Raw genomic sequence first — 23,130 nt, 5'->3', positions numbered from 1 at the left:
CTGAGGGCGAGTATTGGGGTTCGGGGTTAGGATTAGGGCCCGGGGGTGTTTAAAAATACTTACTCCCTCAAATCACGCGATCTTCAATGTCGGGATACCCCAGTCGGTCATGTGAGGCATCCAGACTGCCGGAATTTAGTATGTATTCCGGTTCCTCCATCTCTGCATGCTCACTTCCTGAGACACTGTGCCACTCTTCTCTAGCTGGTGTTTAAATACTGAAGCGATTTATAATCTATTCTATTACTGTAAAAGTGCCACCCAGGTCTGCACTCTACTCAAATAGTAAGGACATCGTTCAATGACTTTCTGCTTACAGTGGGTACACACAACACAACATAATCCACATGTGGTTGTTCCTTTGCCACCCTGTGATCAGTCCAACTGGAGCTATAGACTCCATGTCAGCACAATCTGCACTATAAACCCTTCACACATTCCCACAGTGATGTAGCTTCAGTTGAGATTGGAACTCCAATTACGTTTGGCTGTGCACAGAACCTCCCTTAGTTCTCAGCTCACTTGCAAACGCTCTGCAGTGTGTCTCCAGCAGGTCTGCTAAAGCAGGATACAAGATCCACTCAGGTACACTTGCTGACGGCGTATAGACCAAAATTAATGTTTACCTAAGGGTAGCACTGTGTGAAACCACACCTGACAACATCTAAAGATTACATAAATTTTGACTTCACAGTTGAAGCTGCTCCCCCCCTCCCTGTATTGCCACAGCACTGGCTGTGTAAACGGATGCTCCCATCCCACCACTTTTTTCGTACAGTAATCCTGGGTACAGACAAAATGCAGGGATTCGCTCCTCCTGTGTCCGGTTCAGCAGAGTCTAGTACCGGCATTGTTATCAGCCGTGCCCCAATATATCAAGATATAGATCTATATAAAAATGAGATCAAATGACAGCTGGGAAAGAAAGAGGATATGGTGGGTAGAGATAAAGTAAAGAATGGGACAAGAGAGTTGGAGGAATACAACTAAAAGTAGAGATAAAAACAAAAAACACAACACCATCAAATGCGGACCACAAAAGCTAGCCTCCAAAACAGCTGCAGCGAGAAAAGGTGTCGCATGGAGGGGAATAGAAAACAGAGGGGAGAGAGGAGAAAAATCAATAATTAGATAAGAATAGCGCAGAAGCAAAGAAGGGGAGATGGGAGGAAAAATATAAGATGGGTGAAATAGGGGGACACAGGAGAAACAGATGGTGTATGGAGGAGTATGGAGAAAGAGGGGGAGTTATGAATGAGAATGAGTTATCCAGCAGATAACTTAAATTTCAATATCTTATTCTCATTTTGTCATAGCATGGCATAAAATGGTTGTAAATGCCGATGTTATAAAAAAAAAAAAATTGAAATAAAAAGCAAAAACTTGACAATCTGAGGGACACTAAATTGTAAGCGGTGGCTATTCTACCGTTTCGCTCTTCTAAATAAGGACAGAATTGTAGTCATAATTGCCTACTTTTGAAGTCTAGTTTCAGGAAGCTTTTAGTTGGTAGTAAAAGGTGCCAAGTGAAGTGTGGCGTGTCATGCTCCAACAAAAGGGCATGTCTTGCTACACATATGGGCATATACTGTATGTGCTTAAATGGTTGTTGGAAGATAACAGGAATTAAATTAGCTACCGGTAAATCCTTTTCTCGTAGTCCATAGAGGATGCTGGGGTCCACATTAGTACCATGGGGTATAGACTGGTCCACCAGGAGCCACTGGCACATTAAGAGTTTAACAGTTTGGGCTGGCTCCTTCCTCTATGCCCCTCCTACCAGACAGTCTAGAAACTGTGCCCGAGGAGACGGACATACTTTGAGAGAAGCAAATACACAGATAGTGGTGAGATTCACACCAGCTCACACATAAGGCAAACAAAGCAAACAAACTTGAGCAAATCAGCGACAGCTTAACAACAGTACTTAAACAACTAAGAATTCAGCACTTAACCAAGTAACAAGGCCATACTGAACTTAAGTAACTTAAGCAGGAGAACGAAGCGCTGGGCGGGCGCCCAGCATCCTCTACGGACTACGAGAAAAAGATTTACCTGTAGGTAATTAAAATCCTATTTTCTCTTACGTCCTAGAGGATGCTGGGGTCCACATTAGCACCATGGGGATGTACCAAAGCTCCCAGTACGGGAGGGAGAGCGCGGAGGCTCCTGCAAAACTGAATGATGTGTTCGACCCTGACCAAGTAGCCTCTCGGCAAAGATGTAAAGCTGAAACACCCCGGGCAGCCGCCCAGGAAGAACCCACCTTACGAGTAGAGTGGGCCTTCACAGATTTAGGACACGGCAATCCTGACGTAGAATAAGCATGCTGGATAGTGAACCTGATCCATCGAGAAATCGTCTGCTTAGAAGCAGGACACCCAATCTTATTGGGAGCATATAGGACAAGCAGAAAGTCCAATTTTCTGTGATGAAAAGTTCTCTTCACATAAATCTTCAAAGCCCTCACAACATCCAAGGACTTTGAGTTAATTGAGGAGTCAGCCACTGGCACCACTATAGGTTGGTTGATATGAAAATCCGACACAACCTTAGGAAGAAACTGCTGACGCGTCCGGAGCTCCGCTCTATCTTCATTGAAAATTAAGTATGGGCTCTTGTAAGACAAAGCCCCCAGTTCAGACACACGCCTAGCAGATGCTAATGCCAACAGTGTGACCGTCTTCCAAATGAGAAACTTGAGATCAACCTCTTGTAGAGGCTCGAACCAATCCGATTGCAGGAACTGCAACACCACGTTAAGATCCCAAGGTGCCGTAGGTGGCACAAAGGGAGGCTGGATGTGCTGGACCCCTTTCAAGAAAGTCTGAACCTAAGGGAGGGAAGCCAATTGTTTCTGGAAGAAAATGGACAAGGCTGAAATCTGACCTTTATGGAGCCCAAACGCAGGCCCACATCCACCCCTGCTTGCAGGAAGAGGAGAAACCGCCCAAGTTGAAACTCCACTGTAGGAAACTTCTTGGATGCACACCAACACACATACTTTTTCTAAATGCGATGGTAATGTTTAGACGTTACTCCTTTCCTAGCCTGTATTAGGGTAGGAATAACCTTGTTCGGAAAGCCTTTCCGAGCTAAGATCAGGCGTTAAACCTCCATGCCGTCAAACGTAGCCGTGGTAAGTCTTGATACTAGAACGGCCCCTGTTGTAGAATGTCCTCCCGAAGAGGAAAAGGCCTTGGATCTTCCAGCAGTAGCTCCAGAAGATCCGCGTACCAAGCTCGTCTTGGCCAGTCTGGAGCAATGAGAGTCGCCTGAACTCTTGTTCTTTTTATAAGTTTTAGAATCTTTGGGATGAGTGGAAGTGGAGGAAACACATACACCGACTGGAAGATCCAATGAGTTACCAGTGCATCCACCACCACTGCCTGTGGGTCGCTTGACCTGGAATAGTACATGTGAAGCTCCTTGTTGAGGCGGGAGGCCATTATATCTATTTGAGGGACGCCCCAAAGACTTGTCACCTCTGCGCACCTCGGGGTGGAGTCCCCACCCTCCTGGATGGAGATTGTGCTTGCTGAGGAAGTCCGCTTCCCAGTTGTCCACTCCCGGAATGAAGATTGCGGACTGCGCCATCGCGTGCTTTTCTGCCCAGAGGAGGATCTTTGATACCTCTGCTCTTCGTTCCAAATAGACAGTTTATGTAGGCCACCGTCGTTACATTGTTCAACTGCCCCTGAATGGCCTGATCTTGCAGAAGATGTGCCGCTTGTATAAGGCCGTTGTACACTGCCCTTAGTTACAGAATGTTTATCGGAAGGATGGGATTCCAGACTTGACCACCTTACTTGGAAGTTTTCCCCTTGGGTGACCGTGTCCCAGCCTCTGAGACTTGTATTCATGGTTAGAAGTATCCAGCTCTGAATCCCAAACCTGCGGCCCTCGAGAAGGTGAGGCATATGCAGCCCCCAGAGGAGTGAAATCCTTGCTTTCAGCGACAGACAAATTCTCTGGTGCATGTGTAGGCGAGATCCCGACCACTTATCCAGGAGATGAATGAAATCTTCCGTACTGTAGAGCCTTGTAGGAGGCCACCATTTCCCCAGAAGGGGAATGAACCGATATCAGGCAGGCTTCAAGACCTCCCGGACCATTTTCTGTATCACCAACGCTTTCTCCACCGGTAGAAATACCCTCTGCACTTCCGTGTCGAGGATCATCCCTAGGAAAGACAACCTCCCTGTTGGCTCCAAATGTGACTTTGGAAGATTCATGATCCACCTATGATCCCAGAGTAGTCGAGTTGTGAGAACAATTGACTAACAATTTCTCCCTGGACGACGCGGTTATCAGCATAGTCCAGATATGGATTTATGTTCACTCCCTGCTTGCGGAGGAGTAGCATCTCTACCCTTACTTTGGTGAACACCCTTGGTGCCGTGGATAGGCCAAATGCCAGTGCCTGGAACGGATAGTGACAGTTCAACAGAGCAAATCTGAGATACACCTGGTGTGGCAGCCAAATTGGAATGTGAAGGTACGCATCCTTGATATCCAGTGATACCAGGAATTCCCCCTCCTCCAGACTGGAGATCACCGCCCTCAGAAATTCCATCTTGAACTTGAATTTCCTCAAATAAGGATTTAATGATTTGAGGTTCAATATTGGTCTGACCGAACCGTCCGGTTTCAGTACCACAAATAGGTTGGAGTAAAAACCCTTGTTTACCAGATGAGGTGGAACTGGAATGATGACATTTGCCTTTTCCAATTTTTGAAAGGCTTCCTGCAGGATAGCCCTTTCTGTCAGCAAAACTGGTGAGCCCAATTTGAAGAATCTGTGAGGTGGGAGTTCTTGAAACTCCAGTCTGTACCCCTGGGATACAATATCTTGCACCCAGGGGTCCAGGCCTGGACACCCAGATCTGACTGAAATTTCGCAGGCAAGCTCCCACCAGTCCGATCTCCAGGCTGGGAGGTCTCTTCCCCCGTCATGCTGAGGATTTTGAGGAAACAGAAGTCGGCTTCTGTTCCTGGGAACCTGTCTGTGCAAGTTATATGGATTTTTCCCGACCACTTCTGAAGAAGGTGGAAGAGGCTTTGGACTTCTTAACCTTTGCGGTCCGAAAGGACTGCATCGTAGATGTAGAAAAGGACTTTTTTGCCATCAGAGTGGCTCAGGGAACGAAGGTTGACTTACCCGCGGTTGCGGTGGAGATCCACACATCCAAAGCCTCCCCAAATAGAGCCTGACCTGTGAAGGGTACAGTAGGTTCTCCACACTCTTCTTGGATTCCGCAGCTGCAGACCATTGGCGCAGCCAGAGTCCCCTGCGTTCCGAGACAGCCATGGAAGATGTCTGTGCATTCAGATTACCAAGGTCCTTCATGGCCTCCACAATGAAACCTGCAGAATCCTGTATGTGACGTAAAAACATTTCAATGTCACTTTTGTCCATAGTATCTAAATCCTCTAGTAACGTGCCTGACCACTTTACTATGGCTTTAGAAATCCATGCACAAGCTACAGTGGGCCTTAGTGCCACTCCTGACATAGTGTATATGGATTTGAGCGTAGTCTCAATCTTGCGGTCTGCCGGCTCTTTCAAAGTGGTAGACCTGGGGACAGGTAAAACCACTTTTTTAGACAATCTAGATACAGTAGCATCTACTATAGGGGGGTTTCCCCACATTTTCCTATACTCTTCAGGGACAGGAAAGGCAACAAGAACCCTCTTTGGGATCTGGAATATTGTCTCCAGGTTTTCCCAGGATTTCTTAAATAATGCGTTTAATTCCTTAGACGCAGGGAAGGTAAGGGAGACTAACTTATGTCAGTAATGTGTAAAACAGCCTGTATAGCCTCAATCATGAGCTGCACCCCCTTAGCAAGGGGGCCTCCTCCCTCAGTATATCCCCATCACCGTCCCCTGTATCAGAGTCTGTATCCGTGTCGACTTGCATTAATTGGGCAAATGCACGCTTTTGGGGGCATATACTAGGGGATTTAGTTTTCCCCAAGTACCTTCAGAGAGACACAGAGTTCAGGAGTCCGCACACACAGCGCCTAGTAGGCAGTTATAATAAGAGCCTGGCGCTAACTGCGAACCCTTAATAGATTACTGAGTTAATGTTGAAAATAAAACTCTCCCCCCCTTCTACACCCCCTGGTACCGTACAGGATAGCTGGAGTGATGTGGAGGGTCAGTGCTCCCTGTCAGCGTGTCTGTCTGATCTGCAGGGAGAAAATGGCGCTGAAGAGTGCTAGCTCCGCTCTCTTGTAATGGCGCGTCTTCCCGCACTTTTAAATCTTTATACTGGCCTGAGGTAATAAACACTGGCAGTGTGACCAGTTTGTGGGGTATAGCGCTGGCCCAGGGCGCCCCTCACTAAACCGCACTGTGCTTCTGAGCGCTGCACTCCTACCCTGATCCCGTCATTCTCACCAGCTCCCCGCTTGTCGGGTCACCGGTGTCCTACTCACCACTGCGATCTTGTGGCTCTGTTAGGGGGTGGCGGCATGCTGCGGGAGCGAGCGGTCGCCTCGGGGGCTTGCGATCATCACCCTCAGGAGCTCAGTGTCCTGTCAATGGAGATAATGGCCATTAACCTCAAGGGTTGGACACCAAATCCCCCTTTAAGTCCAACGAAGCAGAGAGGCTGTTGCCAGCAGCCTCCCTGTGCCTAACATCTCTTAAAAAATAAGAAAACCAGAAAAGCTCTAAGGCCTTCCCTAGCTGTGACTGGCTCCACCGGGCAAATTTTCTAAACAGTCTGGTAGAAGGGACATAGAGGGAGGAGCCAGCCCACACTATTAAACTCTTAAAGAGCCCATGGCTCCTGGTGGACCCGTCTATATCACATGGTACTATAGTGGACCCCAGTATCCTGCTAATAATTCCTAATTATTAGCAGCAATATATTTTGGGAAATTTAGCAATTATTGGTACTAACATTGCTGTCTGCAAGACTGGATTTCTTGTTTGCAAAAAATTTGCTTTGATATTTCTTTTCTTCTCACTCAGCACAATATACATAACCGATGCCCATACAATAAATTCTACTTTGACTTGTGTGATTTCTTACTTTAATGATCACCTATTGGTAAAATATGATTTTAATACCTACCGGTAAATCCTTTTCTCTTAGTCCGTCGAGGATGCTGGGGACGCTTCAAGAACCATGGGGTATAGACGCGACCCGCAGGAGACATGGGCACTTTAAGACTTTGAAGGGGTGTGAACTGGCTCCTCCCTCTATGCCCCTCCTCCAGACTCCAGTTATAGGAACTGTGCCCAGGGAGACGGACATTTAGAGGAAAGGATTTATTGTTAAACTAAGGTGGGATACATACCAGCTCACACCACAAACACGCCATACAACATGGCATTTAACAGAAATCCAGTCAACGGCATGAACAATGTCAGCAACAGGCTGACTACAACAGAAACACAACCTGTGTGTAACATAACCAAAACTTAGTAAGTAAGAACTGCAGATAGAGTCCGCACTGGGACGGGCACCCAGCATCCTCTACGGACTAAGAAAAGGATTTACCGGTAGGTATTAAAATCCTATTTTCTCATACATCCTAGAGGATGCTGGGGACGCTTCAAGAACCATGGGGTTTATACCAAAGCTCTAAAACGGGCGGTAGAGTGCGGATGACTCTGCAGCACCGATTGACCAAACATGAGGTCCTCATCAGCCAGGGTACCAAACTTGTAAAATTTTGCAAAAGTGGTTGAACCCGACCAAGTAGCTGCTCGGCAGAGTTGTAATGCCAAGACCCTGCGGGAAGCCGCCCAGGAGGAGCCCACATTCCTGGTGGAGTGGGCCTTCACCGATTTCGGTAACGGCAATCCAGCCGTAGAATGAGCCTGTTGAATCGTATTACAGATCCAACGCGCAATAGTCTGCTTGGAAGCAGGCGTTCTAATCTTGTTGGCAGCATACAGGATAAACAGAGCCTCTGTTTTCCGAAGTTAAGCCGTTCTGGCGACATAAATCTTCAAGGCCCTGACAACATCGAGGGATTTTGACTCCACGAAGGCGTCAGTAGCCACTGGTACCACAATAGGCTGGTTCATGTGGAACGATGAAACCACCTTCGGCGGAAATTGTTGACGAGTCCTCAACTCTGCTCTATCTTCATGGAAGATTAAATAAGGACTCGTGAGACAAAGCCGCTAACTCAGACACCCGCCTTGCGGATGCCAAGGCCAATAGCATGACCATTTTCCACGTGAGAAATTTCAACTCAACCTTCTGTAAAGGTTCAAACCAATGTGATTGAAGAAAATGCAACACCACGTTAAGATCCCATGGTGCCACTGGGGGCACAAAGGGAGGTTGGATGTGCAAAACTCCTTTCACGAAGGTCTGAACTTCCGGAAAAAGGAGGGCAATTGTTTCTGAAAGAAAACCGATAAGGCCGAAATCTGTACTTTAAAATTGAGCCTAACTTTAGGCCCGCATCCACACCTGCTTGCAGGAAAATAAGAATTTACTTACCGATAATTCTATTTCTCATAGTCCGTAGTGGATGCTGGGACTCCGTCAGGACCATGGGGATAGCGGGCTCCGCAGGAGACAGGGCACATCTAAATAAAGCTTTTAGGATCACATGGTGCGTACTGGCTCCTCCCCCTATGACCCTCCTCCAAGCCTCAGTTAGGTACTGTGCCCGGACGAGCGTACACAATAAGGAAGGATCTTGAATCCCGGGTAAGACTCATACCAGCCACACCAATCACACCGTACAACTTGTGATCTGAACCCAGTTAACAGTATGATAACAAAAAACGAAGTAGCCTCTGAAAAGATGGCTCACAACAATAGTAATAACCCGATCTTTGTAACAATAACTATGTACAAGTATTGCAGACAATCCGCACTTGGGATGGGCGCCCAGCATCCACTACGGACTATGAGAAATAGAATTATCGGTAAGTAAATTCTTATTTTCTCTAACGTCCTAGTGGATGCTGGGACTCCGTCAGGACCATGGGGATTATACCAAAGCTCCCAAACGAGCGGGAGAGTGCGGATGACTCTGCAGCACCGAATGAGAGAACTCCAGGTCCTCCTTAGCCAGAGTATCAAATTTGTAAAATTTTACAAACGTGTTCTCCCCTGACCACGTAGCTGCTCGGCAAAGTTGTAATGCCGAGACCCCTAGGGCAGCCGCCCAAGATGAGCCCACTTTCCTTGTGGAGTGGGCCTTTACAGATTTAGGCTGTGGCAGGCCTGCCACAGAATGTGCAAGTTGGATTGTGCTACAGATCCAACGTGCAATCGTCTGTTTAGACGCAGGAGCACCCATCTTGTTGGGTGCATACAATATAAACAACGAGTCAGATTTTCTGACTCCAGCTGTCCTTGAAATATATATTTTTAATGCTCTGACAACGTCCAGTAACTTGGAGTCCTCCAAGTCGCTAGTAGCCGCAGGCACCACAATAGGCTGGTTCAAGTGAAAAGCCGAAACCACCTTAGGGAGAAAATGAGGACGTGTCCGCAGTTCTGCCCTGTCCGAATGGAAAATCAGATATGGGCTTTTGTATGATAAAGCCGCCAACTCTGAAACTCTCCTGGCTGAAGCAAGGGCCAATAGCATGGTTACCTTCCATGTAAGGTATTTTAAATCTACCGATTTTAGAGGCTCAAACCAATGAGATTTGAGAAAATTCAAAACTACGTTCAAATCCCACGGTGCCACTGGAGGCACTATTGGGGGTTGTATATGTAGTACACCTTTGACAAAAGTTTGTACTTCAGGCACTGATGCCAATTCCTTCTGGAAGAAGATTGATAAGGCCGAAATTTGAACTTTAATGGACCCCAATTTTAGGCCCATAGACAATCCTGCTTGCAGGAAATGTAAGAATCGACCCAATTGAAATTCTTCCGTTGGAGCCTTCTTGGCCTCACACCACGCAACATATTTTCGCCAAATGCGGTGATAATGTTGTACAGTCACTTCCTTTCTAGCCTTAATCAAGGTAGGAATAACTTCCTCTGGAATGCCCTTTTCTTTTAGAATCCGGCGTTCAACCGCCATGCCGTCAAACGCAGACGCGGTAAGTCTTGGAACATACAAGGTCCCTGCTGAAGCAGATCCCTTCTTAGAGGTAGAGGCCATGGATCCTCCGTGAGCATCTCTTGAAGTTCCGGATACCAAGTTCTTCTTGGCCAGTCCGGAGCCACCAGTATTGTTCTTACTCCTCTTTTCCGTATAATTCTCAGTACCTTTGGTATGAGAGGCAGAGGAGGGAACACATACACTGACTGGTACACCCACGGTGTTACCAGAGCGTCCACAGCTATTGCCTGAGGGTCTCTTGACCTGGCGCAATATCTGTCCAATTTTTTGTTGAGGCGAGACGCCATCATGTCCACCTTTGGTCTTTCCCAACGGTTCACAATCATGTGGAAGACTTCTGGATGAAGTCCCCACTCTCCCGGGTGAAGGTCGTGTCTGCTGAGGAAGTCTGCTTCCCAGTTGTCCACTCCCGGGATGAACACTGCTGACAGTGCTATGACATGATTCTCCGCCCAGCGCAGAATCCTTGCAGCTTCTGTCATTGCTCTTCTGCTTCTCGTGCCGCCTTGTCGGTTTACGTGGGCGACTGCCGTGATGTTGTCCGACTGGATCAACACCGGCTGACCCTGAAGCAGCGATTTTGCCAGGCTTAGAGCATTGTAGATCGCTCTTAGCTCCAGTATATTTATGTGAAGGGACGTCTCCAGGTTTGACCACACGCCCTGGAAGTTTCTTCCCTGTGTGACTGCTCCCCAGCCTCGTAGGCTGGCATCCGCAGTCACCAGGACCCAGTCCTGTATGCCGAATCTGCGGCCCTCTAACAGATGGGCACTCTGCAACCACCACAGGAGAGACAACCTTGTTCTTGGTGACAGTGTTATCCGCTGATGCATGTGCAGATGCGATCCGGACCATTTGTCCAGCAGATCCCACTGAAATGTCCGTGCATGGAATCTGCCGAATGGAATCGCTTCGTAAGAAGCCACCATCTTTCCCAGGACTCTTGTGCATTGATGTACTGACACAGTTCCTGGTTTTAGGAGGTTCCTGACAAGTTCGGATAACTCCCTTGCTTTCTCCTCCGGGAGAAACACCTTTTTCTGAACCGTGTCCAGAATAATTCCCAGGAACAGCAGACGAGTTGTCGGGGTCAATTGAGATTTTGGAAGATTCAGAATCCACCCGTGTTGCTGAAGCACTACCTGGGTTAGTGCTACACCGACTTCCAGCTGTTCTCTGGACTTTGCCCTTATCAGGAGATCGTCCAAGTAAGGGATAATTAATACGCCTTTTCTTCGTAGAAGAACCATCATTTCGGTCATTACCTTGGTAAAGACCCGAGGGGCCGTGGACAAACCAAACGGCAGCGTTTGAAACTGATAATGACAGTCTTGTATCACGAACCTGAGATACCCTTGGTGTGAGGGGTAAATTGGGACATGCAGATAAGCATCTTTTATGTCCAGGGACACCATGAAGTCCCCTTCTTCCAGATTCGCTATCACTGCTCTGAGTGACTCCATCTTGAACTTGAATTTCTGTATGTACAGGTTCAAGGATTTCAGGTTTAGAATAGGTCTTACCGAACCGTCCGGCTTCGGTACCACAAATAGTGTGGAATAATACCCCTTTCCCTGTTGTAGGAGGGGTACCTTGACTATCACCTGCTGAGAATACAGCTTGTGAATGGCTTCCAAAACCGACGTCCTTTCTGAGGGAGACGTTGGTAAAGCAGACTTTAGGAACCGGCGAGGGGGAGACCTTTCGAACTCCAACATGTAACCCTGAGATATTATCTGCAGGATCCACGGGTCCACATGTGAGCGAGCCCACTGATTGCTGAAAATCTTGAGTCGACCCCCCACCGCTCCTGAGTCCGCTTGTAAAGCCCCAGCGTCATGCTGATGGCTTTGTAGAACCCGGGGCGGGCTTCTGGTCCTGGGCAGGGGCTGCTTGCTGCCCTCTCTTACCCTTTCCTCTGCCTCGCGGCAGATAAGACTGTCCTTTTGGTCGCTTGTTTTTATAGGAGCGAAAGGACTGCGGCTGAAAAGACGGTGTCTTTTTCTGTTGGGAGGGGGTCTGAGGTAAAACAGTGGATTTGCCGGCAGTTGCCGTGGCCACCAGGTCCGAAAGACCGACCCCAAATAATTCCTCTCCTTTATATGGCAATACTTCCATATGCCTTTTGGAATCCGCATCACCTGACCACTGTCGCGTCCATAAACTTCTTCTGGCAGATATGGACATCGCGCTTACTCTTGATGCTAGAGTACAAATATCCCTCTGAGCATCTCGCATATAAAGAAAAGCATCCTTTAATTGCTCTAGAGTCAATAAAATACTGTCCCTATCCAGGGTATCAATATTTTCAGTCAGAGAATCCAACCACACTACCCCAGCACTGCACATCCAGGCTGAGGCTACTGCCGGTCGCAGTATAACACCAGTATGTGTGTATATACTCTTCAGTGTAGTTTCCAGCCTCCTATCTGCTGGATCCTTGAGGGCGGCCGTATCAGGAGACGGCAACGCCACTTGCTTTGATAAACGTGTGAGCGCCTTATCCACCCTAGGGGGTGTTTCCCAGCGCGCCCTAACCTCTGGTGGGAAAGGGTATAATGCCAATAACTTCTTGGAAATTAGCAGTTTTCTATCTGGGTTAACCCACGCTTCGTCACACACGTCATTCAATTCCTCTGATTCTGGAAAAGCTACAGGTAGTTTTTTCACCCCCCACATAATACCCCTTTTTGAGGTACCAGCAGTATCAGAGATCTGCAAAGCCTCCTTCATTGCCGTGATCATATAACGTGTGGCCCTATTGGAAAATACGTTTGTTTCTTCACCGTCGACACTAGATTCATCTGTGTCGGTACCCGTGTCGACTGACTGAGGTAAGGGACGTTTTACAGCCCCTGACGGTGTCTGAGACGCCTGAGCCGGTACTAACTGGTTTTCCGGCCGTCTCATTTCGTCAACTGACTTTTGTAATGTGCTAACATTATCACGTAATTCCATAACTAAAGCCATCCATTCCGGTGTCGACTCCCTAGGGGGTGACATCACCATTACCGGCAATTGCTCTGCCTCCACACCAACATCGTCCTCATACATGTCGACACACACGTACCGACACACAGCAGCCACACAGGGAATGCTCTAATCGAAGACAGGACCCTCTTAGCCCTTTGGGGAGACAGAGGGAGAGTTTGCCAGCACACACCAAAAGCGCTATAAATGTATATAAACAACCCTAGAAGGTGTTGTTTTTGATATAAGCGCTTTTAATACATCAATATCGCCAAATTATGCCCCCCTTCTCTTTGTTACCCTGTTTCTGTAGTGCAGTGCAGGGGAGAGTCCTGGGAGCCTTCCTCACCAGCGGAGCGGAGCAGGAAAATGGCGCTGAGTGCTGAGGAGAATAAGCTCCGCCCCTTTTTCGGCGGGCTTTTCTCCCGGGTTTTAAGAAAACTGGCCTGGGTTAAATACATATATATAGCCTTAATGGCTATATGTGATGTATTTATTTTGCCACTAAAGGTATTTAATATTGCTGCCCAGGGCGCCCCCAGCAGCGCCCTGCACCCTCCGTGACTGAATCAGTGAGACGTGTAGCAACAATGGCGCACAGCTGCAGTGCTGTGCGCTACCTTCATGAAGACTGAGGAGTCTTCTGCCGCCTGCTTTCCGGACCTCCGTCTTCAGCGTCTGTAAGGGGGATCGGCGGCGCGGCTCCGGGACGAACCCCAGGAGGACCTGTGTTCCGACTCCCTCTGGAGCTAAGTGTCCAGTAGCCTAAGACTCCAATCCATCCTGCACGCAGGTGAGTTGGAAATCTCTCCCCTAAGTCCCTCGATGCAGTGATCCTGTTGCCAGCAGGATTCACTGAGATTTAAACCTAAAAAAACTTTTTCTAAGCAGCTCTTTAGGAGAGCCACCTAGATTGCACCCTTCTCGGACGGGCACAAAAACCTAACTGAGGCTTGGAGGAGGGTCATAGGGGGAGGAGCCAGTACGCACCATGTGATCCTAAAAGCTTTATTTAGATGTGCCCTGTCTCCTGCGGAGCCCGCTATCCCCATGGTCCTGACGGAGTCCCAGCATCCACTAGGACGTTAGAGAAATGGAGAAAACGCCCTAGCTGAAATTCTTCCGTAGGAGCCTTCTTGGATTAACACCAAGACACATATTTTCTCCAAATACGGTGATAATGTTTAGACGTCACTCCTTTTCTAGCCTGCAGAAGTGTGGGAATAACTTCATTGGGAATACCCTTTCGGGCTAGGATCCGGCGCTCAACCGCCAAGCCGTCAAACAAAGCCGCGGTAAGTCGTGGTACACGCACAGCCCCTGCTGTAACAGATCCTCTCGAAGAGGAAGAGGCCAGGGATCTCTTATGAGTAATTCCTGAAGATCTGGATACCAAGCCCTCCTTGGCCAGTCTGGAGCAATGAGGATCACTTGAACCTTTGTTCTTCTTATGACCTTTAGCACCTTTGGAATGAGTGGAAGCGGAGGAAACACGTACACCGACTGAAACACCCATGGTGTCACCAGCGCGTCCACCGCTATTGCTTGAGGGTCCCTCGACCTGGAACAATGGTGATCATTCCGAGTTGTTCGCTCGCAAGCTGCTTTTAGCAGCTTTGCACACGCTAAGCCGCCGCCTACTGGGAGTGAATCTTAGCTTATCAAAATTGCGAACGAAAGATTCGCAATATTGCGAAAAGACTTCTCTGTGCAGTTGCTGAGTAGCTCGAGACTTACTCTTCCAGTGCGATCAGTTCAGTGCTTGTCGTTCTTAGTTTGACGTCACAAACACACCCAGCGTTCGCCCAGACACTCCTCCGTTTCTCCAGCCACTCCCGCGTTTTTAACAGAAACGGTAGCGTTTTTTCACACACTCCCATAAAACGGCCAGTTTCCGCCCAGAAACACCCACTTCCTGTCAATCACACTCCAATCTCCAGAACGAAGAAAAAAATAAGATTTTACGCACCGGTAAATCTATTTCTCGTAGTCCGTAGTGGATGCTGGGACTCCGTAAGGACCATGGGGAATAGCGGCTCCGCAGGAGACTGGGCACAGCTAAGAAAGATTTAGGACTACCTGGTGTGCACTGGCTCCTCCCACTATGACCCTCCTCCAGACTTCAGTAAGGATACTGTGCCCGGAAGAGCTGACACAATAAGGAAGGATTTTGAATCCCGGGTAAGACTCATACCAGCCACACCAATCACACCGTATAACTCGTGATAATTTACCCAGTTAACAGTATGAACACAACAGAGCCTCTCAAAAGATGGCTCAACAATAACCCTTGTAGTTAACAATAACTATATACAAGTATTGCAGACAGTCCGCACTTGGGACGGGCGCCCAGCATCCACTACGGACTACGAGAAATAGATTTACCGGTGAGTAAAATCTTATTTTCTCTGACGTCCTAGTGGATGCTGGGGACTCCGTAAGGACCATGGGGATTATACCAAAGCTCCCAAACGGGCGGGAGAGTGCGGATGACTCTGCAGCACCGAATGAGAGAACTCAAGGTCCTCCTCAGCCAGGGTATCAAATTTGTAGAATTTTGCAAACGTGTTTGCCCCTGACCAAGTAGCAGCTCGGCAAAGTTGTAAAGCCGAGACCCCTCGGGCAGCTGCCCAAGAAGAGCCCACTTTCCTCGTGGAATGGGCTTTTACAGTTTTAGGCTGCGGCAGGCCAGCCACAGAATGCGCAAGCTGAATTGTGCTACAAATCCAGCGAGCAATAGTCTGCTTTGAAGCAGGAGCACCCATCTTGTTTGGTGCATACAGGATAAATAGCGAGTCAGTCTTCCTGACTCCAGCCGTCCTGGAAACATAAATTTTCAAGGCCCTGACTACGTCCAGTCCTCCAAGTCCCTAGTAGCCGCAGGCACCACGATAGGTTGGTTCAAGTGAAAAGCTGAAACCACCTTAGGAAGAAACTGGGGACGAGTCCTCAATTCTGCCCTATCCATATGGAAAATCAAATAGGGGCTTTTACATGACAAAGCCGCCAATTCTGACACACGCCTTGCCGAAGCCAAGGCCAAAAGCATGACCACTTTCCACGTGAGATATTTTAAATCCACGGTTTTGAGTGGCTCAAACCAATGTGACTTTAGGAAACCCAACACCACGTTGAGGTCCCACGGTGCCACTGGAGGCACAAAAGGAGGCTGAATATGCAGCACTCCCTTGACAAATGTCTGAACTTCAGGCAGTGAAGCCAGTTCTTTTTGGAAGAAAATCAACAGAGCCGAAATCTGGACCTTAATGGAACCCAGTTTTAGGCCCATAGTCACCCCTGACTGTAGGAAGTGCAGAAATCGACCTAGCTGGAATTCCTCCGTTGGGGCCTTCTGGCCTCACACCACGCAACATATTTTCGCCATATGCGGTGATAATGTTGTATGGTTACATCTTTTCTAGCTTTAATAAGCGTAGGAATGACTTCCTCCGGAATACCCTTTTCTTTTAGGATCCGGTGTTCAACCGCCATGCCGTTAAACACAGCCGCGGTAAGTCTTGGAACAGACAGGGCCCCTGCAGCAGCAGGTCCTGTCTGAGCGGCAGAGGCCATGGGTCCTCTGAGACTAATTCTTGAAGTTCCGGGTACCAAGACCTTCTTGGCCAATCTGGAACAATGAGAATAGTTCTTACTCCTCTTTTCTTTATTATCCTCAGTACCTTGGGTATGAGAGGAAGAGGAGGGAACACATAAACCGACCGGTACACCCACGGTGTCACTAGAGCGTCCACAGCTATCGCCTGAGGGTCTCTTGACCTGGCGCAATATTTTTCTAGCTTTTTGTTTAAGCGGGATGCCATCATGTCCACCTGTGGCATTTCCCAACGGTTTACAATCAGTTGGAAGACTTCTGGATGAAGTCCCCACTCTCCCGGGTGGAGGTCGTGCCTGCTGAGGAAGTCTGCTTCCCAGTTGTCCACTCCCGCAATGAACACTGCTGACAGTGCTAACACGTGATTTTCCGCCCATCGGAGAATCCTTGTGGCTTCTGCCATTGCCGTCCTGCTTCTTGTGCCGCCCTGTCGATTTACATGGGCGACTGCCGTGATGTTGTCTGACTGGATCAGAACCGGCTGGTTTTGAAGCAGGGGCTTTGCTTGACTTAGGGCATTGTAAATGGCCCTCAGTTCCAGAACATTTATGTGTAGGGAAGTATCCTGACTTGACCAAAGTCCTTGGAAGTTTCTTCCCCGTGTGACTGCACCCCAGCCCCGAAGGCTGGCATCCGTGGTCACCAGGACCCAGTCCTGTATGCCGAATCTGCGGCCCACTCTGAGATGAGCACTCTGCAGCCACCACAGCAGAGACACCCTGGTCCTTGGAGACAGGGTTATCAACCGATGCATTTGAAGATGCGATCCGGACCTATACTTTCTCTCTAGGAGCTCAGGAGAGCCCCTAGTGTGCATCCAGCTCAGCCGGGCACAGGATTCTAACTGAAGTCTGGAGGAGGGTCATAGTGGGAGGAGCCAGTGCACACCAGGTAGTCCTAAATCTTTCTTAGCTGTGCCCAGTCTCCTGCGGAGCCGCTATTCCCCATGGTACTTACGGAGTCCCCAGCATCCACTAGGACGTCAGAGAAACCTTGTAATGCCGTGAGTAAAATACCAATCTTCATAGCAAATTTACTTGGCGCAGTCGCAGTGCGAACATTGCGCATGCGCAATTAGCGGAAAATCGCTGCGATGCGAAGAAAATTACCGAGCAAACAACTCGGAATGAGGGCCAATATCTCTGAAGTTTCTTGTTGATGCATGATGCCATCATGTCTATTTGAAGAATTCCCCAAAGACTTGTCACTTCTGCAAAGACCTCTTGATGAAGACTCCACTCTCCTGGATGGAGATCGTGTCTGCTGAGGAAGTCTGCTTCCCAGTTGTCCACTCCTGGAATGAAGACTGCTGACAGAGCGCTTGTATGTCTTTCTGCCCAGCGGAGAACTTTTGTCGCCTCTGCCATTGCCGTCCTGCTCTTTGTTCTGCCCTGGCGGTTTATGTGCGCCAATGCTGTTATATTGTTCGACTGGATCAGGACGGGCAGATTGCGAAGAAGATGTTCCACTTGAAGAAGGCCGTTGTAAATGGCCCTTAACTCCAGAACGTTTATGTGTAGACAAGCTTCCTGGCTTGACCATTTTCCCTGGAAGGTTTCCCCGTGTGACTGCTCCCCAGCCTCGGAGACTCGATTCCGTGGTTACTAGGATCCAGTCCTGGATCCCGAACCTGCTTCCCTCTAGGAGGTAAGAGCTGTGCAGCCACCACATGAGTGAGATTCTGGTCTTGGAGGATAGGACTATTTTCCGGTGCATGGTCAGATGGGATCCGGACCACTTGTCCAAGAGATCCCACTGAAACACTCTGGCATGGAACCTGCCAAACTGAATGGCCTCGTAGGCCCCCACCATCTTCCCCAGCAACTGAGTGCATTGATGAATTGACACTCTCGCTGGTTTCAGAATTTGTTTTACCAAACTCTGAATTTCCAGAGCCTTCTCTTCTGGAAGAAAAACTCTCTAATTCTGTGTCCAGAACCATTCCAAAAAATAACAGCCACTTTGTCGGATTCAACTGTGATTTCAGCAGGTTTGGAGCCAACCATGTTGTTGCAGCACTGTCAGGGAGAGCGCAATGTCCTGCTCCAGCTTGTTTTTGGAACTCGCCTTTATCAGGAGATCGTCCAGGTACGGGATAATCCTGACTCCTTGCTTGAGAAGGAGGACCATCATTTCCGCCATTACCTTGGTGAAAATCCTCGGAACAGTGGACAGACCAAACGGCAACGTCTGAAATTGGTAATGACAATCCTGAGTAGCAAATCTCAGGTAAGCCTGATGCGGAGGATATATGGGGATGTGCAAGTAGGCATCCTTTATGTCGACCGACACCATGAAATCCCCTTCCGAGACTGGAGATCACTGCTCGGAGAGATTCCATCTTGAATTTGAATTTTTTTTTAGGTAAAGATTTAGGGATTTTAGGTTCAGAATTGGTCTGGCCGAGCCGTCCCGCTTCGGGACCACTAATAGGCTTGAATAAAAGCCTTCTCCCTGTTGTGTCGGGGGAACCCTGACAATAACTTTATTTAGACACAACTTTTGTATTACATCGCATACTACCTTTCTGTTGGGAAGAGAAGCTGGTAAGGCTGACTTGAAAAAAACGTTGAGGGGGAACGTCTTGAAGCTCCAGTTTGTAAACCTGGGACACTATTTCTACAACCCACGGATCTAGAGCCGAACGAGCCCAGAATTGACTGAAGAGCTTGAGACGTGCCCCCACCGGTGCGGACTCCCGCAGAGGAGCCCCAGCGTCATGCGGTGGATTTGGCAGAAGCCGGAGGACGACTTCTGCTCCTGAGAACCGGCCACGGCCAGAGATCATTTACCTTTTCCTCTATTACCAAGGAAGGAATAACCTCGGCCTTTTTTTATTTATTTGGCTGAAAGGACTGCATCTGCAAGTGGTGAGCTTTCTTTTGTTGTGGAGGAACATAAGGCAAAAATGACGATTTACCCGCGGTAGCCGTAGATACCAGTTCAGTGAGACCTTCACCAAACAATACACCACCTTTATACGGTAGAGACTCCATAGCTTTCTTAGAGAGTCAGCATCTGCATTCCACTGATGAATCCACAATGCCCTCCTAGCTGAGACTGCCATGGCATTGGCCCTTGATCCTAAGAGTACAATATCTCTCACCGCTTCCTTTAGGTAGGCTGCAGCGTCCCTGATATAACCCAGCGTTAAAAGGATGGTATCCCTGTCCAGGGTATCTACACGAGATGACAAGTTATCTGCCCATTTTTCGATAGCACTACTCACCCACGCAGATGCAATAGCTGGTCTGAGTAGTGTACCTGTGGTGACATAAATGGATTTCAGTGTATTTTCCTGCCTACGATCCGCAGAATCCTTAAGGGCTGCCGTGTCAGGAGACGGTAACGCCACCTTTTTAGACAAACGTGACAGTGCCTTGTCTACAACGGGAGGTGACTCCCACTTTCCTCAATCCCCAGAGGGGAATGGATACGCCATTTGAATCCTTTTGGGAATCAGAAACTTTCTGTCAGGATTTTCCCACATTATTTCAAAAAGGGCATTCAGTTCATGAGAGGGAGTAAACGTTACCTCAGGTTTCTTTCCCTTAAACATACAGACCCTAGTATCAGGAACAGCAGGGTCCTCAGTGATGTGTAAGACGTGTTTTATTGCCACAATCATGTACTGAATGCTCTTTGGCAATTTTGGGTCTAATCTGGCATCACTATAGTCGACACTGGAGTCAGAGTCCGTGTCGGTATCAGTGTCTGCTAACTGCGCAAACAAACGTTTATGTGACCCCGAGGGGGTCTGTACCTGTGATAACACATCCTCCACAGATTTTTTCCATACCTGGTTCTGAGACTCAGATTTATCTAATCTCTTATTAATAAGAGCCACATTAGCATTCAAAGCATTCAACACATTTACCCAGTCAGAAGTCGGCAGTGCCGACAGGGTCACTCCCACAGCTGTTTCTGCCCCCAACACAGTCTCCTCCTGGGAAGAGCACTCCGCCTACGACATGCCGACACAAGTGTACCGACACCCACAGACACACTGGGCCAAAAGGGGGGACAGACCCACAGTAAAGCCTGTCAGAGAAACACAGAGGGAGTTTGCCAGTTCACAACCCAGCGCCTGTCCCGGTTCTGCAAGCCATAAATATAATGCCTCAGACCCTGCAGCGCTTTAAACACACTTAATATTGCACCAAATATGCTGTGCCCCCCCCCGTTTTGCACCCTGTTACTTGTAATATCAGTGGTGAGGAAGGACCAGCGTCTCTGCATGCTCTGGAGAAAAAATGGCGCTGATGTGAGCTGTGAGGGCTAAGCCCCGCCCCCTACATGGCACGCTTCAGCCCGCTCCTTTTTAAAATAAACCATTGCGGCAGGGGTATGAATTTAGTGGCCAAGCACTTAATTTGCATTCTGCCAGCCAAAACAGAGGTGTATAATGCTGACCCCCCCTCTGCTGTGCATGGGAGCATGACGCGCAGCGCGATCGCTGTGCGGTACCTCAGAATTCGTCACTGAAGTCTCCTTTTCTTCTTCTACTCACCTGTCTTCTGACTTCTGGCTCTGCAAGGGGGGTGACGGCGGGCTCTGGGAGTGAACCCCTAGGCGTACCTAGTGTTCCAAACCCTCAGGAGCTAATGGTGTCCTGTAGTCAAGCAGCAGAGCCTTTAAACTCCCTAGAAGTAGGTCTGACTTCTCTCCCCTAAGTCCCACGATGCAGGGAGACCGTTGCCAGCAGCCTCCCTGAAAATAAAAAACCTAACATAAAAGTATTTTCTGAGAAACTCAGTAGAGCTCCTCAGTTGTGCATCCAGTCTGCCTGGGCACAGATTCTAAACTGAAGTCTGGAGGAGGGGCATAGAGAGAGGAGCCAGTTCACACCCCTTCAAAGTCTTAAAGTGCCCATGTCTCCTGCAGATCCCGTCTATACCCCATGGTTCTTGAAGCGTCCCCAGCATCCTTTAGGATGTATGAGAAATATGGATTATAAAACTTTTGTATTGTCCTTTTTGTGAGATTACTAATAAAGCATTTCACAGTCCCCCCCAAGTAAGACACCGATCACAGGGGTCAGAAAAGCTGCATTCCCTACTGCTGGGGTTCCAACAAGGATTTGCTGACAGTCAACAGCAGACGCTGATAAGCACGGACAGAAATCATACTCATTACTGCAGCAAATCACTGTCCTTGCTCAGATATTTCTTGGTGGTCCCCTGGCTGCAATGAAGAATCCAAAGAATCGGGAGATTATATTTATAATGCAGTGCAGCGGAAGATAAAAGCTTCAAACGAGATTCTCCCGCAGCACCAGAGAGGGTGGACAACGAAGAGTAAAGTTTGAAAGTCGAAATATAAACTGTGTGTGACAACAATACCAGTTCTGTGTATTTCATGTGTTGGTCAGTACATGTAAATTTAAAGCCATTGGAAACATCCTATAACTAAATTATATAAGCAAATTAAATTTTCAAAAATAAAATATGGGTAATTCATACTTGCCCTTTTACGAGATGGTGTGCAAAGACCCAACTTATTATCGCCAACAGGATCACCTGCATTCCTCTTGGCAATCGCTTTCAGCTCAGAGGTAAACAGCAAGCTAGAAGTTTTAAAGTACACCTACAAAAAAAATAAGAATTTACTTACCGATAATTCTATTTCTCATAGTCCGTAGTGGATGCTGGGGACTCCGTCAGGACCATGGGGGATAGCGGCTCCGCAGGAGAGACTGGGCACAAAGTAAAAGCTTTAGGACTAGCTGGTGTGCACTGGCTCCTCCCCCTATGACCCTCCTCCAAGCCTCAGTTAGGATACTGTGCCCGGACGAGCGTACATAATAAGGAAGAATTTTGAATCCCGGGTAAGACTCATTACCAGCCACACCAATCACACCGTACAACTTGTGATCTGAACCCAGTTAACAGCATGATAACAGAAGGAGCCTCTGAAAAGATGGCTCACAACAACAATAACCCGATTTTTGTAACAATAACTATGTACAAGTAATGCAGACAATCCGCACTTGGGATGGGCGCCCAGCATCCACTACGGACTATGAGAAATAGAATTATCGGTAAGTAAATTCTTATTTTCTCTAACGTCCTAGTGGATGCTGGGGACTCCGTCAGGACCATGGGGATTATACCAAAGCTCCCAAACGGGCGGGAGAGTGCGGATGACTCTGCAGCACCGAATGAGAGAACTCCAGGTCCTCCTCAGCTAGGGTATCAAATTTGTAGAATTTAGCAAACGTGTTTGCCCCTGACCAAGTAGCTGCTCGGCAAAGTTGTAAAGCCGAGACCCCTCGGGCAGCCGCCCAAGATGAGCCCACTTTCCGTGTGGAATGGGCTTTTACAGATTTAGGCTGTGGCAGGCCTGCCACAGAATGTGCAAGCTGAATTGTACTACAAATCCAACGAGCAATCGTCTGCTTAGAAGCAGGAGCACCCAGCTTGTTGGGTGCATACAGGATAAACAGCGAGTCAGATTTTCTGACTCCAGCCGTCCTGGAACAT

The 23,130-nt window shown here is 48.3% G+C and overlaps 1 protein-coding gene across 1 annotated transcript in view; it reads right to left on the bottom strand.

The window, feature by feature from the left end:
• CENPI (centromere protein I) overlaps positions 1-23,130 on the bottom strand; it is a 526,595-nt gene that overhangs the window by 197,490 nt on the left and 305,975 nt on the right. The window contains exon 9 of the mRNA XM_063936944.1: positions 22,115-22,234. Within this exon, the coding sequence (XP_063793014.1) occupies positions 22,115-22,234 (120 nt within the window). The remainder of the gene's footprint in view (positions 1-22,114; positions 22,235-23,130) is intronic.

Source organism: Pseudophryne corroboree, chromosome 8 (assembly GCF_028390025.1).
Source record: "Pseudophryne corroboree isolate aPseCor3 chromosome 8, aPseCor3.hap2, whole genome shotgun sequence".
Classification (NCBI taxonomy): domain Eukaryota; kingdom Metazoa; phylum Chordata; class Amphibia; order Anura; family Myobatrachidae; genus Pseudophryne; species Pseudophryne corroboree.
This window is presented reverse-complemented; position numbering and strand designations above follow the sequence as displayed.